The 16708-nt window shown below is 44.6% G+C and overlaps 2 protein-coding genes across 8 annotated transcripts in view; one reads left to right on the top strand and one right to left on the bottom strand.

The window, feature by feature from the left end:
• Positions 1–6167, top strand: part of OSTN (osteocrin) — a 67684-nt gene extending 61517 nt beyond the window's left edge. For 2 of the 5 annotated variants that reach the window (XM_025153364.2, XM_015291403.4), the window contains exons 2-5: positions 745–843; positions 2588–2805; positions 4899–4978; positions 5279–6167. In XM_025153364.2, the coding sequence (XP_025009132.2) occupies positions 745–843; positions 2588–2805; positions 4899–4978; positions 5279–5301 (420 nt within the window). In that variant the 3' untranslated portion in view covers positions 5302–6167. 5 annotated transcript variants of the gene reach the window in all.
• Positions 6168–8867: 2700 nt separating this feature from the next.
• On the bottom strand, positions 8868–15670 carry UTS2B (urotensin 2B). 3 transcript variants are annotated; one of them, NM_206989.3, is made up of 5 exons: positions 15484–15670; positions 13534–13632; positions 11551–11588; positions 10953–11046; positions 8868–9512 (listed from the first exon to the last, which is right to left on the bottom strand). In NM_206989.3, the coding sequence occupies exons 1-5, from the start codon at positions 15635–15637 to the stop codon at positions 9487–9489; spliced, it is 411 nt and encodes a 136-aa protein (NP_996872.2). In that variant the 5' UTR covers positions 15638–15670; the 3' UTR covers positions 8868–9486. The 3 variants fall into 3 exon arrangements, with proteins under 3 accessions (NP_996872.2, NP_001383073.1, NP_001383074.1); NM_001396144.1 differs by having other exon boundaries at positions 15514–15670; NM_001396145.1 differs by having other exon boundaries at positions 10956–11046; positions 15514–15670.
• Positions 15671–16708: the final 1038 nt, after the last annotated feature.

Here is a 16708-nt window from a genome sequence, read left to right as displayed (position 1 = left end):
TGTTCTTGCTTTTGGCAAGAGAAGGGTCAGCAAAGAGCAGTAGAAGTGGACTTGAATTCTTCCCTGGGGCTGAACTTGGTAACGAACTAATCAGCAAATCAGCAGGTATCTTTGGCTCTAGAGGCCTTAGCCTAGCTCTTATTAACATCAGCTGAAAGATTCCCACCTGGTCACATTGGAGGTATGTCAAGTTTTAAAAGCTAGATCCAGTCAAGGACTGAAACAACGTTACCCTCAATCCACAGCTGAAGAAATGCCTGCATCTTCCTGATCCTGCTAAAACTGGAACCTCTCCACCTTGCTTTGATGCCCTGCAGGCATCAAAATGCTTCTGGGGAGATCTGTGGCTCATGGCTACCTCTGCTTACAAGTAAGGATCTGATTCACCTGGTTTTAACACAAGTTTGCATTCATTACTCCCTCCACTGCAAGGATGGTGCAATTGTGCAGAAAGGAACTAAAAGCTTGTTAGGGTCCTAAGAGAGCAGAAAGCTGATTTTGTACCCACCAATGAAGGCTGCTCAGTGCTATCTGGTTTCTGATTCTTATGCAGTGGCCCTGTAAGGTAAAATATATTAACAACTATGGGAGCAGACTTTTCCTTTCACTTCTTAAGGATCTTTTGAGCAGGGTGCTCTCTTGTTTTTTCACCATCGATCTGTATCAATTTTCATGGGTGCTTCATACCTGCTCTCTCTCCTCTGGGAATGTGGCTATAGAGCTGCTAACTGTTCTCATTTGCAGATGCTGCAGTTCCAGCTTGTTGTGGTCCATCTGGCCCTTGTGATCACCCTGCTGCAGTGGCATTCTAGTTCAGTGCTCCTTGCAGAGGCAGCTCCAGAGGTAGGTCATTGTTTCTGCTCATTGTCACTTAACACTGCTCTCTGTAGGTTGCTCCTGGCTGCTGTGTGTGCAAGACACTGTGATATCCAAACAGTGCTGAAAGGGGGATGGTGTGTATTGATTCTGCAAGGGGCAAAGCAGGAGCAGGACGGCTTCCCCGGTGAAAAGAGCAATGTAAATTGCATGGCTCTCAGAGGACAGACCAAATGAAGCCTCACCCTGATTCATGCAGACTCTCCTGATGTACTGTCAGTTTCCACATGTTAAAATGTTTTCCAGTGACTTCGGAGAGAGAACTCCTAGCAGGAGAAATGGGATGGTGGGAGGGGAGAAACAGGCTAACACTGAGGGGAAAGTTTCCCTCTTTCTGAAAAGACAAATAATGTCATGAATTGGAGCCTCAAGGAGTGCTTTGATAGAACACTCCCTGCATAAAACTTAAAGGAGGCACAAGAGGCCAGGAGAAGGAAGGGGCAGAGAAACTTGCCTAATTTGGCAAAGGAAAACAGTGGACAAAATGGGAGAACTCCTGTCTCTAGCTTCATCCAATAGGATATGCAGGGATTGCATCTGAAAATGCTTCTGGTGCACTCTCTTTTAAGTCATCTTGACCTAAAACAGGTATGTCAGCAAAGACTTTTGTGTAATGGTTGCATGTCATAAAAATTGAAGATCTAAAAGTTTAACTGGAATAGCACTGTTTGGCTGTATAGTCTTTTATAGAGGTTTTTCAGATCAGCTTAGGAGTTAGATGCATACTGGAGAATACCAATGGATCCTTCTCTTCTGCCTTGCTCTCTGTCTTCAAGTGAGCATGCTTTGATTATATGACATAATACTGGTTATAGAAAATAGGGGTTGGGGGAATCACTCCCTGTACCAGGTGCTATTCTGATGCCACAGAGACCTGATATCCTGTCTTTATCAATGACAGATGTTTGTGAAATGAATATAAGAGCAGAACATCCTCAGAGACTTCCTGCTCCAGATTCTGCACTGGATCAGGGCATTCTTTTAGCTGCTGATGGAGCCTGAATGTCTTTGAAGCAGTTTAAAATCTTGCTATGTGTGACATCCTTAGACAATGCATCTCTTTGCTCATCTATGAAGTTGTGCTTTGTCCAGTGACTCACCATAAGAAAACCTTTGTCTACCTCTGATTACCATTTAACAGTCTCTTTACTTTATACAATTTCATAATGCCCTTTCAAAGATTAAATGAGTAGAACCACACTTAGTACTCAAGAGCAGAGGATATATTTTGCCATCCAGTTTCAAGCATCATTGCATTATCGTAGATATTTATTCCTACTAATCATAACGGTTGAGGTTGTTTTTGTTGGTGGTGGTTTTTTTAAGGTACGGTTCTGTTGCAGACCTTTATGAAAGTTTTATAACCCTGAAAAGGAACAGAAACGACCATTAAACTGCACTTGCAACTGAAAGAAGGAAAAATCAGAGGGCAATGTGAGAACCTTAGTGAAAGTATTGTTGCATCATTCTTGTGACTGTTGTGGTCATCTTGCTCCTCCTTATATAAAGGTCAGAGCTTTATACACTCCATCCCTGTTTATACCACTCATCAGCAATAGGAAGTGCCACCACCACCACAACTGTGGTGTGGACCACTACTACTGTCCACAAGCATATTACATCATATTACATCATATTATTCCTTTGATTAGAACGTGCCTGAAATTGTTTTTCTTCAGCAGCAAACTAACATCGCTGCTTTCTTCTGCAGCCTTTGGAGCCTTCTGCTGCTCTGGGCATGGCAGCGCATCCTACTGCCAGCGAGGAGAAGTCAGCCTCCAGCCTGGCAGCCAAACTGCTCCTTCTTGATGAGTTGGTGTCTCTGGAGAATGAGGTAACTGAGACAAAGAAGAAAAGAAGTTTTCCAGGATTTGGCTCCCCGATCGACAGAATTTCTGCGACATCTGTGGATGCTAAAGGCAAACAGAGGTAAAGGATGGGCCCTACCAGTGGTAAGGGTGGGAGGAAGCTGTTGGTACATTGCCCTGGATACAAATGGTGTAGCTTTAGCCACGGATAATTTTACTGCAGTTGTGAGGTACCTCTGATCAGTGTACCAGAAACTATTCAGAGATCATTCTGGCTGCATGACATATAGTTCTTCAGCTGTGATGGATAGTACACACAGTAGTTCATTTATCCTTAAAGCGTCATCTGGATAACAAAGAACATTTAAGGACATGCATATTAGCTCACAGCAACAGAGCGAAATGTACTAAAAATGTGATTTAAAGCTACTATTTTGGTCCTGAAATTATTTAAGCCAGTGTATGCCTGAAGTTCAAAAGCAAAGGAGTAGAGGTGTTCCTGAGGCTGGGGTAGAGAGGAGGTTTGGTGGTGCACATCTGGAATATTGAGATGAAGAACGTAGTGTAAAAATGGACAGTCAGGATACAGAATGGGCTTCCAAGGAGAAAAGCTTCAAGATCTTGGTCAGCTTATGACAAGCCAGGCTTTAATCAATACAGCAGTACACCAATACCTCCACAGTACAAGTTAGGAGATGAGTATGTTTTTAACTGAGGGCTGAGGAACAACTTGATACAGCTGGTGAGAGTCAGCATGTCTGGGGGCAAAGCAGGCAGCAACGTTCACCATGCCTGAAAGAGCTGAATTGGCTTATTCCCTCCTTCTGCTAACTGCCTTCTGCTGGATGGAATCCCCAGTGCTGCAACCTATTTAATAACATGCTTAAAGCTTAATCTGGAAATGGGAAGTACTCCCAAGAGCCAGTCAACGTTACAGATATTTTTTTGTTGTGCTTTTTTCTCCTCTTCAAAAAGTGTTTCTTGTCATTTTTCTACTTATTCATCTAGTCTGCTAGTAGAATTTTTTGAACGTAACTAAAAATGATGAAGTATAAAATTCTGAAGTCCTTAAGTAGAGCTATTTTTCTGTGTATCACTTTGAGAGAACAAAATCAGTTTCGTTTACTTTTTTTGGCATGTGAAAAGAGACTCTGGAATTTGTTGTTTTTTTATATATATTAGTGTTAAGAAAGGGAGTTTTAAATAGGAAGCATCACTTTGGCCTTGGTATGTGCTGAGATTGGTACAGTCTCATTGGGAAGGTGGAAAGGGAGCAGCAGACAAGGCTGTGCAAGTGGATTCTCCTGCTATGGCTGCAGATGGCCACCAGAGGGGAAGCTCAGCTGCAGAACCTCTCTCAGGCTGTTCAGCCTTTCCTGTTGATGTGATTTTACAATTTTACTGGTCAACTACAGGCAATACTGCAACCAATGCATATACAGAATGCATCTCTTGTAAACCAACCTGTGTAGTTAAAGGGGGGCTATAAGAAAGAAGGGGACGGACTCTTTGGCAGGGTCTGTTGTGATAGAACAAGGGGAAACGGTTTCCTACTAAGAGGGGAGATTTAGATTGGGTGTAAGGAAAAACGTTATTTGTTTGTTTGTTTGTTTTACAGTAATGGTGGTGAGGCACTGGCACAGGTTGCCCAGAGAGGCGGTGGGTGCCCCATCCCTGGAGACACTCAAGGTCAGGCTGGACAGGACTCTGAGCCCCTGATGGAGCTGTAGGTGTCTCTGTTCAGTGCAGGGAGTTGGACCAGATGGTTTTCAAGGGTCCCTTCCCACTCAAATGTTTCTATGCCTCTTTTTATCAGATCAATCTCAGTAGGACTTCAGCAGCCCAGGTCCCGCTTGTACCAGCTTGTACCTACACTGTGTTGGAAAGAGTACTGCCTGTAGGGTGATGAACTGTGCTAAATTGTTTCATACATAGGTTTTTGAGGAACGTGGTCTGCAGGATGAAAACAGGGGTAGTGCTTCAGTGCTAGTCTGTAAAGCAGGTGCCAGTCTTGTCCATTAATTCTTAAGAGAAGTGAAGCATTTTATTTTTAAGCTCTCACATCTTCAGCTGCTGCTGCACAGATGTTCTGTCTGAACGGTAAAATTGTGAGTGGGATGAATGGAGGAATCAAAATGTAGTAACACTTTCGGTTATTCCTATGATGTTTTTCTGTAATTCTTTCCTTCCTTCTTTTCCATTTTCCCCTTGCAGGAAAGTGGTTGACCTGCCTAAGAGACGGTTTGGAGTTCCTCTTGACCGGATTGGAGTGAGTCGTCTTGGCAACACCAAGGGTTAGCAGTTCCTGCAAGTAAGCCAAAGTGTCCCAGTGTGGGCAGGCTGGAGAGCCCCTCCTGCTCTCAATCACATGGAAGTACTCAGGTCATGCCGACAGGTTTGGATAGGGAGCCTTGGGGAAGGAAGGCTTCTTCTATAGCATGGATTGTGACACAGTTTAGTTTGAAGCCTCTAAATCAGTATTACTCCCTTTCAAGAAGTATTTATTAGCTTTTCCTTCTCCTTATGTTGTCTTTGTCTAAGCCTTGCAGGTCTGATTTGAGAAGACGTAATGTTTACTGCTTTTCTGCCTATAGGTTCTTCTGTTCTGAATGATTGATGCCATACAGGAAACATCACAGAAATGTGGAAGATGCATCAGAGCACATCTTGTCATTGACTAATGATTCAACACTCAAGGAATTGACCTCCTGCAAAATCTTCTTCACAATGTGTTTTACAAACATTGCTTTTACAAACAGTAACTAATTCGGTTCATCAGATCAGAATGCTCTCACAGCTGAGCACAGTGCCACTGATAGGAGGAGACAGGAAAAAAAAAGCATAGTTTAATCGCATGGCATTTCTCTCTTAAGCCTGCAGAAGTCCATTCTTCTAGCAAGGACTGTTAGAATTTTTGGATTTAAAATAAAACTCTCAGAGAAGCCAACGGCAGTCCATGAAATGCAGGCAGTTTGCTTTGCACATATCTTTCAAGAGGGTGTTTTTCTGTTAGATGAAGGGAGGATTTAACAGTTATGGGACAAATCCGTATTTTATTTGAACTGCTGTTTGGGAGAAGACATTTACTGATATCATTAGGAGTTGATCTGAATAAGAAGTAAGAGAAGAATCTTAGGATTTGCTCTGATGCTTTTAACAGCCTTCCTTGTATCTCTGCACCAAATTTAGAAATGTTTTCATTGTACAGCATATCCTGACATGTGGCGAGACTGTCAGCTTCCTCCTGTAAGCTAACAAATGCATTTCAGTCCTCCCTATGCATAACATAGGATAGCGTCCAAATATGAAGTCATCTACTTCCTAGGCCATCTGCATTGTATGCCTTATTTTAGTCTCTTGATGTGTGCATGGGGCATAATCACATATGCAACTGTAAAAGTTCAAGCATTTCTTAGACTGATAACATGTAAACGTGTGCCTGTTCTCTCTATTTCAATTTGGAGTAAAACAGGTTGTCTTGAATCCTGCTTCATTGCTTTTCACTTCTTTCCAGATTACGAAATACAGCTGAAAAGAGCTGTTGGCTGACATCTCAATGCTCAGATTCCCAACTGATCTCTTCTAAACCTCCTTGTTGGACTATGGTCTACATCAGCGAAATGTCTTGGATTGCTATTCCTGGGTATAAATAATCCTTAGAACTGCAAAAGATGATCCACAGAGAAAGGATTATTTAGGACTGGGGGAGCAAAGTATATCTTGCCACATACTTTTACCCTTAGGCAAGAGTTGCAGTAGTTAATCTGCAAGTGTTAGGCAGAGAGCTGCAGTAAGGCAAGAGAGAGAAATAAGTGTTCATTTCCTGATCTGATGTGAGGCACCTGTCTGTCAGCTGACAAAATGAGTCCTTGAGATTAAAGCTCTTCTAAGGATTGGAACTCAGGGGCAATTGCCCCAGCTCAGGCTATAGTTGGCGATGAGGTTCTCATTCAGAAGGGCAGGCAGAATCCAGTGCACGTCTCTGAGTCCCACTGCTCACTTTACCTTTAAGCTTACAGATAGAGGATTTGGGGCTGAGAGCTGATCTGAGACAGGGTTTTCTGTCTATGCTAGAAGCAAATCCACAAATGGACTCCAAGACAAGCTCAGCTCCCTGTCCTCTAGAGTGTGCTGCAGCCACCCATCCTGAGCCTGCCCTGTAGTTCAGTAAACAGTTATCTTATTGCACTGAGCTCACCCAGACAGTCTGCAGATAATCTGATTGCCAAGCAGTCATATGTATGGGCTACGGGCAGATTATGGAAGGCATGTACTCCTGATCTCTTATATAGTTGTCTTTCAGACTTATTGCAGGGCATATTTTGGAAGGCTTGGATCAGAGGAATCCAATGGTGACACAGCTGATCTGCAAAGATACTGCTGGATAATTAAAGTACTTCAACAGTCAGCTGGTATTAGTGTGGGCTTCTAAATAAAGAGGGTCCTTTAAGCCTGTGGTTGGATGCAGAAATGCTCTCCATATGAAGGAAAACATGAAAGCAAGTCAGGACAGAGGTCTCTGTGGTGGTGCTGCCTGAAACTGGGACCTGGAAGCTTCAGTCACTGCACGGATAATGTGAGAGAAAGCAACGGCCTTTCTGTTCATCTGCCCCTCCAAACACACTGCAGCCTCCTGTGGCTGTTTAACATCTGTAAATTGACAGGTGATGTCTGAAGGGTTGGGTGTGCTATGATTTGTTTTCAAATGCAATACTGGATAGATTCGGTTATCGTGTGTAGCATGGAGGTCAACGAGAGGATATACTGCAGCCCTGTGTTGCCTGCTTGCAAATCCATTCAGATGCCTGTGAGGATTTTCTGCTAACAATTTAATATGATCTACTAGAATGCCTGAGGAAAATCCCTTTAATTATTGCCCGTGGATCATTAACTTCAGTAAGTTTGACTGCCCAAGCATGGGTGAGGTGCAAGCAGCCATAATGTGGAGGTGGCACCTGAGGAGAAGTTCTGTTCTGCATTTAGGAGGAAAGACAGGAGCCCTTGCTAATGGTGAGTCTAGTGAAGACATCCCTACGTACTCTCTGAACTTGCAAACGAATCACTTTCAGCACTGATGTTCGTCACTCCAGCAGAAGCAGCCAACGTAGTGAACATTAGAGTAGTCTGGGTACTGTGAGCACTGAATGCTTAAAGGAAGGACGTACCCTTCTCTTAGCAATAGGCCATACTTTTTCCTGCATTAGATGCTGTTGTGAGGGTATGTGAAGGTATGTTTCCACATGGCTTTTTCAGATTCACAAATGCAACAGAAAAGGGGAAATTTCTTCTGAATCACTGCTAAGGAAATAGGAAAGAGGTAACATTAACAGCAAGTTTTGCTTTGCAGGTGATTAGACTTCACCTATGTAATCAAGCTTCATTTATTTTATTTCTTTGCCCCATAATCCAGCTTTAGCCAATAATAAGATGAATAGATCTCTTGTTGATGAAGTACGTACTAGGTACTGCTGTGGTAAGTGTGCATATCTTGCTAGAGCCCTAGGCAATGAGTTTAATGTGGTAATTGGTGCTTTGGGAAAGGTAAAGTCCTGAAGAATACATAGCGTGCAAGCTGCAGTTAAATGACATGGCTACGTAGGACTGGAGAATCAGTTCCATTCTAGTGAAAATTAGTCCATGCTTTCATAGTGCCTACTGAATTCTGCTGTCATCTACACTGCTGGAAATCTCAAAGCTAATATCACTGGCTTTAAGATTTATTTTGAACTTAAACCTGTGGGAACATGATCCCTTTGCTTTGCAAGTGAACTTAGATAATGTGATTTAAAATGGTTGTACGTAGGACCTATTGGTGGATTGTGATCACTTCCTGTTGGGCAGGTTCAGACAACTGACAGTTGGACTAGATGATCTTAATGGTCTGTTCCAAACTTTATGATTCTGTCAGTTCTGCAGCAGGAGAAGCCAGCTAGCATCTCTTTGGGGTAAGCAGGTAGAATTGAGTAGGGATGGTCCAGTCCCATGAGTACAGCAGCCCACACATACCCATGTTCTGGCTAAAGGAAGGACATGCTCCTGAGGCATATTAAAACAAACCTGCTTTGCTTTAGCAAGGTGTTTAATAGAAGCTTTATGATCCATTATGTAACCAGAGCCTACATCCATGGAAATGTACTCCCCCTTTGGGCCTCTGGAAGGGATGAGAAAGAAAACAGCGTGTGCTTCTGTGCAACAGAAAATCTTTATTGGAGTGATATCCAAAAGATCCAGACTTCTGTGCCCATCCTCCCCCAAACCTACTGCATATGTTGGTGGGACATGACAAGGAACAACAGCTCTGGCTCAGCAAGCCAAGGCAGGCAGCCCTGAGCCCTCCTATTGCACCCAGACTACCTTCCTTTCCTATCAGAGGGTGCTGAGGCTTCACAGACCTGTTCATGGGACACAATGGAAAACCCAGGCCCCACCATGAGCAACATCTGCAAGTGGGCAGAAGGCTGAGCTCAGGGGTCTGGGTTGGTGTTTGGTGCCTTTGGGGACCTGGTGAGAAAGGCAAGAATGTATGGTGGCAGCAGTCTGAATGGCACAGCAAGTGAAGCTGGGGAACATCTTCCAAGCAGAAGACTGTGGAAGGTGAGGCCTGGAAGGAAGGAGCAGTGGAGGTGGCAGGGAGCTTCCTGCACCTATCATTGTGTCTCTTAGACTTGGCTGTGGTGCAGTCACAGGGGGTGGCATCCAAGTTAGCAATGAGATGAGAGAACAGAACAAACTCTTAACACGTTAACACCCAGCACGCAGTTTGGGGAAGGACCCATCTTCTTCTTCTAATCCTTGCAAGCCTTCAGATGCAGTATTTCCAAAAGCAGGCTGGAGAGGGATACAAGAGAAGATTTTTAGCATCCAAGAGACTTTTCTTCCAACTTCCCATCGCTTCCCTCGAGTTGGTTTCAAAAGCCCAATATGCTGAGACAGTTGGAGTGTTAAGAGTTCTTATAACACCTCTAGAAGGTGATCCTTTTGGTTTCTTAAAGTAAAAAGAAGGGGTCATGATTTATAATGGTTTGCTATTCCTTTTGCATCAATGTCAGGAATCAGCTTTTTCTTTCCTGTCTACCGCTCATCAGTTCTGCAGCCTCTGAGTTGTGCATGGGGCTTCTCACCCATGGCTGATGGGAAAAGCAGGACACTGACCTGGAAACACCTGATCCAGACCCTACAATTACTTTTAAAAGCTCAATCACTATAGCATTCTTCTTCCAGCTGTCTTCCTAACAACACTTACCACTGTGGGACCTTACAAGAAGAAAAATTAGGGAATTATGTGGATTTCAGTGTTGGCAAAAGTAGCTATGTCACCAGTCTGCCTGGTTCTTTGAACCCTGTACAGGTGTCAAGCATGAGAAAGAATTTCAACTTGTTTTTTTCTGGGAGAAAACTTCTACTGAATCAGCAGTGCTCAGGCCGAGACACAGGCTGCTCCCAAAATGGATGGACAAGACAAAGGCTCTCTGCTCTGTTTTCTGCCAGAATCTGATTTAAACCTGGCTGGGAGAAGCAGTTTTATGTACAGTTGATTATTCCAGACTGGTGGGAGCATGAGTGAGATTAGCCAAATTAATGACAGTCTCCAAGGTCGCTTATGAATTGCAGATTGTCTAAGCATCACCTAAGCACATAAGCCAGCCTTGCACAGAGGGGGATGTTCCCTTGCCTGTCTGGCAGACCGTCAGTCTGCATGAGCACAGAGCATGTGGGGTAAGGGCAAAAGGAGCTCCTTTGGGGTTAGGCCAGATCTGCAACCAGTGACTACTGTTCTACAGCTGTTGCTGCTTTGTGAAGGAGTCCTCTGCTGCCAACACGAGCGGCATGTCCTTCTGCTTTTGGGCAAAGCTCCCAGGATGTTCTGCAGAGAGCAGAGGGGCTGACTGGGGACACAGTAGCTCTTAGCTCCCTGCATTCCTGCTTGATTTCCACATCCTTTTCTTTGCTGCTTTTCAGCAGCTCAAACAATTGCTGCTTTTTTCTCCACGGGGAAGCAGTGACCTTGGTGGATCTGGACGCATGCAGGCCACATGCCTCATTATGCCTCCAGCACAAGCTCTGTGCCCTGCGGAGAGTGAGGGGTGCCCTGTGGGGACGTGTTCCTACTGAACTGCCCTCTGAATAGCCCCATAGTTATTCTCAGGCTGCTGCTCTAACTGCCTCTGGTGAGGTCCTGAGTGGAAATGCTGCAACAGGGAGCCGGATGGGATAGCTGCAGCCAGATGGATGCCAAACCTACAGACAGGGCTCTAACCCAACACTTACCACGTTTTTTGGGCTGGGATGCTGTGAGACTTTCCAAGGCATCGGCCACCTCTGACCCCTCCTCAGCTGAGAGCTGATCCTTAAACTTCAGCAGCTGTTGAGAAACAGACACAGCAGTGAGCAACTGCTCCATCAGGAGGACAGGACCCAGCACAGCATGGTAGAGGCAGGCTGCAGGCAGCCCGGCAGGCAGCACCCATGGGAGCAGGACCGTTCCAGGAGGATCTGCCCTCAGAGCACCTCCTCACGTCCTCCTATCCACAGCTCTTGCTGACTTGCTTACTGCATGAAAGCCCACAGTGTTTTGCCTCCACTTGCAGCTTCTCTTTTCTAGTAAACTGGAGAGGCTGAGGCCATCGGTAAGGAACCCAGAGAAGTGCCAGTCCGGGGAGGGCACGCAGGGGCCATATGTGCTGGAGGCCAGCATGGGATAGAGGCAGCTGATGCAATGCACAGGCAGACACCAAGACTTGCCCTTCTCCTTCCGTCTTCAACAGAGATTTCTTTTGGCATCTGGTTTTTCTTTTTTTCCAGCTTAGCTAGGGTATTATTCATGCAACAGTAGACATGTATGTGTCTGCACATTTGCTTCTCTCACCTGTTCAAGGTCGTCAAATTTCTTTGCCAGCTCCCAGTCTGCAAAGGAAGAGAGTCACGTTGGTAATTCCTAAAGCTCAGATCTGAAGCAGTTTCTTCATGTATGGTGGTGATGGGTTGATGTTTGGACTAGATGATCTTAGCAGTCTTTTCCAGCCTTATCAATTCTATGATTTCTCCTGTCTATGGGCTGACAAGGAAAGACCCATTTACCCTTTAATTCCTGTCCAGCCTCTGCTGTGCCCTTCTCTGCTCAGCATCTGGATGCCAGGCACCATCTTCATGGATCATCAGGCTGAGCAGCACTGCACCAGGCTGTCTAAAGCCTGTGCACACGTATGGGCAAAGTGCCATGAGATGTCAGGGGGAGAGTCAGGTTCTGTGGACAGAATCTGAGGCTCCAGCTGAACTGGGTTAGCAATAGGAAAGCTGCAGGAGAGGTTGTGGATTTCCCATCTCACTCTTCTTGAAGGGTGAGGGACGTTATTCCAGGGCCAAACTGAGGTTAAAAGCAGTTAATGATTTTGAATAAGATAGCTGAAACAGTGGAAAGCAATTTTGAAAGGGGAACACAAAGCCATCAGCTGCTTTGTAGTGCCAGTTTGTGAAAATATGCACTAAAATAAGCAGAAGAGACAGGAAATTGCTAAAGGATGTGTCTGTTCAGCCCAAGAGCCAAACACCGACCCCGGGCTGTCCGTGCTATCTGCTCCTGGCAGGGCAGCGGGTGTTGGTCTGCATCTCCTGGGGGATTTAGGGGATCATTCCCCTGACCTCAGATAAGGCTTCGGCACACATTACCAGACTCAGGCTTTTTTTTCAACATTTGAAACGGAGTAGGAAAGTGCCAAAAAAAGAGCTGCCTCAATTCTCAGTTTCTCCTCCAAGAAAGCAATCATTTAGTTGAAAACTACTGAATATTTTCTGATAGATATAAAACAGAAAAATCATCAGTTCTTAAGTAAGCCCATCGCACCAGAGTGCTAGGGCTGGGGGCAGGTAGTGGGGCTCGGTTTCTTGCCTTTCCTTGCCAGCAACATCCGCAGGCAGATTCCTCTTAAATGTGTCTTTATGCATCCATAAGTGAAAAGTGCCCCTGAAGAGCTTACTCTTATTGTTATAATTGATTTTATTATTATTATTTTACGCACCTTTGCCTCTTTCAGAATTTCAAGAGCTGATTTTGGCTCAGCTTTCCACAAAGAGTGAGCTTGGCCAATGGCTGCTATGAATAGAAAATGAGCAGCGGTCGAAATTTGGAATGGATTATCTCAAGCAGAGGGAAGGAAGTTAATTTATGGAGGATGCCTTGAGAAACTGCCTGCTGTAAATCCTCTGTCTGTGCTCTGCTCAGAGATTCATTATATTCAATTGTCTGGCATAAAACGCAGCCTTTCCTCCAGGAGTAATAAGTGCAATAATCCATAAAGCAATCATAAAAATGTTATTTTTTGAACGCGTCCCCTTTGCAAGAAGAATGCCTTTGTTAGTGTAAGGGCTTGATTTATTTGTGTTTATCTATTTGTCCCTGGATTGTTTAACTACTGCCTCACTGCATTAACAAGGGGCTGGGGAGGAGCACTGAGTGATTTTGATTAATGGATTTCCATGGTAAAATTTTTTCTGAGCTCCATTCTCCGCTGTTTTTGCAGGGAAAATCAGCTTCCTGCCCTGAGACCACCACACATGGCCCAGCCCCTTCCCGCACTGCAGTGGCCGTGGGAAGTTCCGACCTCGTTAATCCATTTGGTGCTTGCAATTTCTGTGTTTAGTGTCATGGAATGCCCAAGTTTCTCTTTAGAGAGCCTGAGTTTGGAGCCCATCCCAACACACGGGATGGTCTTAAATTTGGTGTCTGTACGTGCAACACAGAGAAAAAGCTTGACCTCCTCTCTGCAAAAAATCTGTGAGTTGATTCCTTACATCTGTAGCATTCATACAGATACATATGCGAGAAGCTCGATCTCCCACCGCCTTTGCTTACCAAAATTTCCTGGTGTCCTCCATGCAAACTTCTTATTAAGCAGAGGAAGCAATGTGTCCTGGTGATTTGTGTCTTCTCTCTCTGGAAGAACTCGGTTATCTGCAGCACATAAAACATGCCATTCTCAGTCTCTAGTGCCAAAATGGATGGACCCTCCATCCCCCACCATTAAAACAAAAATTAAGGCTAAGACCTCTTCTACGAGCACTCCCCTTGTTGCCCTGTCGCCCCATCCATCTCCCCAGGGCTGATGGAAGTGGGAGCTATTCCTTACGTGTGCATGTAGCTGAAGAGCCCTGCAGCATTCCATCTAGCCCTGTGCTCACCCAGCGCTGGGGCTGAGCTCTCTGGCTGCCCGTGGTATTAAAGGATTCATTCTGCTCATAGGCAAAGTGTGGAGAAGTTTAAAGCGAGCCTCTTTTTCTCCAAGGAATCCCCTTAATGGTTGCTGTCAGCCATGCCTAATTTCCTTCCCTGTTTTCCAGGAAGAATCCTCCCCAAGCTGCCTTCTTGTAGCAATTTGGGCTTCTGTGTGAGGCCCATTTTGGGAGCTTTCTCGGTGGTTTTTCTCTAGTGGTTGTGGCTATACCCTCAAACAAGTGGTTGCGAAGGTCAGGGCTTCAGCAGCATCAGACGGACACAAGGATTGGATGACCTGACCGGACAAGGCTCTGGGATGCCCCCAGCTCTGCCAAACAGATTTCTAGGGGCATCTGAAACCTGTGTGATGCATTCATTTTTGGGAGGAGCATAAAATTGCAGGGTGGCCATTCCCCAGAATCTTTTGTTTAATCGCCACACCCAGCCCTTGCCAAGCCCTAGAATATGCCCACAGAATCCACATAAAATGCAAAGAGATGATGCAGAAAGACGTTTTTTCTCTTCTCCTGGGATATTCAGGACTTCAGCTCAATCCCTTCGAGGAGATGAGAAGGGAGCAATGGGTCTCAGATAGCCATCAGACCTACATAGCTGTGGTGAGATGAATGCAAATAAGTTTGATAGAGACAAAACAAAGCACTGTGACAGATGAGACCCCAAGATGCTCAAGAGTGCGTGGGAATGCACCCCAAGGTGATGGTCCCAGTATACGTGGCCAGCTTTGCCCCCACCTAATGGTGCAGCCGAAGCCGAGTGTGACTTCAGGAAACAAACCCGAGGAGCTGAGCAGGGCTGTGTGCTCTGTAAGACCTGCAGTTTGTGTGCTACAAACCTAAGCCTGAAAGACAGTTACGATTTTCAAAGAGCCGCTTTGAGTCATCTGAGGGATTTGATACAGAAAGAAAATAAACATCTATATAAACACTCTAGTAAGAATTAAACAGAAGCTGTAGTTAGAGAGGGTGGCCTCAGGAATGTTTTGGTTGTCGTTACAAAAATAAATAGGTGAAGTAAGAGGAAAAATCATTTGAAAAGCAATGTTGTTTCCTAGCCTATATTTAGCTGCTGTAGTTTTTTTCCTGCTGCCAAGTCTCTCTAAGAAAGAAGATTAATGATTGACATTTTCCTGTGGAATAAGTTCAAGCTAAGATTAATTTAAATGATGGGAGAAGAACATATAAACAGAAGTTTCACAATTAAAAAAAGTTCAGCAGCACCCTACTCCTGACATTTAGGAGCTGTCACATCTCATATGGTACATACTTGGATTGCTACTCTCTGGTATTTTAATATATATCCTTGGAAATCTTCTTTCCGGAAGAAAGAAGAAAATGCCATTACCAGATTTCACCAGATCTGGTATTTTCATTGTTTAGCAGAGTGTGATATATGAACATGCGACCTGCTGCAGAGCAGAAGTACGTGCTAATATGAACAAGTCCCTGGGTAGTACCCATATTGATTGATTATTTAGTATAGCTCAAGGTTGCTTTTATTTTCTTGCACGGATAAGCAAGTGTTGCATGGCCATGACAAGCAGCAAAGCAAATCAAAAAGATAACGACCTACCTGTGTCATCTAGCCTGTATTCCAGCTTACCTAGTAGGAAAAAAGGCACTCCATGTGTAGATGGGACGTACACAGTCATGGTCAAGATGGCTAGCACTCCGAGGGACAGCTGGACGGACCGCATCTTCTCCACGTACCCACCACCCAAAAGCATTCTTCCTTCAAGCACGGTGGAGGACTTCAATGCAACCCAGTGCCAGATGAGCTCACTTTTAAGAGGCAGTGGATGTGCCGTGATTGCAAATGGCCTTTGGAGGAGGGGAGAAAAATATCTCTTGAGATATAATTCAACCTGTCAATATGATTCACTCCTTTGGGAGTGGACAGAACAACCCAGTAACAGACGTCAGATGGAACCTGTTCAATATATCTCATATCAGATTGATCTAATGAATTTTGATGTTCCCACAGGCATGCCCTGTCCATGCACATTGATATACATTCCATATGTACATCCGTACGTACATACGTTAAGAATATTCTTTCACGGCTGTAGCTTTAATGGAGTTCAGGCATGAGGACTTCCACATTAGCAGGAAGATTTGTCTAACATACAAGTTGCCATATGTCACGAGTTTGGACAGAATCAGGTTAATGGGTTTTTGTAATTTATCATCGCACTTCTTACTGCCTGTATTAATTAATGTGAGATATAATGAGTGCTGAAATGCTGGGAAACAGAGGGGGAGAGCTCTTTCCATTTAAGTGATTGGAAGATATTGAGTGTGTCTCGCTCACAGTGACTTATGGCTTTGTCAACGGGAAAGGCATCACATCCTATTTTGGGATTGTGTCTGAGTGGGGGAGTGCAAATTTGGCAGCAGACATGGAATACATCAAGGATGGGCAACCGTCTTCCTTTTTTTCTGAGGAAAAGAAGAAGTGGAAGGCCAGATGCCAGTTCTGTCTGCACAGCTATGTTTTATTACTTTAGAGCAGAGTATTGAGGCACACTGCACACATCCCATGTCTTCTCAGGACATCACCATGTCTTGGCTTGGTTTCTCTTTGTTGCTTGCCCATCACAATTGAGCAGGGACCTGCTACTAGTTTTCTATTACGACCTTACCAAGAAAAATGCTATAGCAGTAACAGCGCTAGCCTTTCTTCTGCACTTTTGCTCCTGATGCCAATCATCATCTGCAGAACTGAATCATTTGTACTATACTTTGGCCAAGCTCTGACTTGTACATACACTCCTAGTGACTCATCTCTTGTGCTTTTT

Source organism: Gallus gallus, chromosome 9 (genome assembly GCF_016699485.2).
Source record: "Gallus gallus isolate bGalGal1 chromosome 9, bGalGal1.mat.broiler.GRCg7b, whole genome shotgun sequence".
Taxonomy (NCBI): Eukaryota; Metazoa; Chordata; class Aves; order Galliformes; family Phasianidae; genus Gallus; species Gallus gallus.
The sequence above is the reverse complement of the archived record's forward strand: the minus strand, read 5'-3'. Positions and strand labels throughout refer to the sequence as shown.

Bases quoted from the DNA above. Each gene is read 5' to 3' on its own strand.
- UTS2B (NM_206989.3), bottom strand. From the start codon at position 15,637: ATGCTTTTGGGTGGTGGGTACGTGGAGAAGATGCGGTCCGTCCAGCTG. The intron at 11,047-11,550 runs GTGAGAGAAGCA...GTTTCTCAACAG, and splicing joins AATTTGACGACCTTGAACAG to CTGCTGAAGTTTAAGGATCA. The intron at 9,513-10,952 runs GTAAGTGTTGGG...ATCCCTCTCCAG, and splicing joins ATCCCAGCCCAAAAAACGTG to CCTGCTTTTGGAAATACTGC.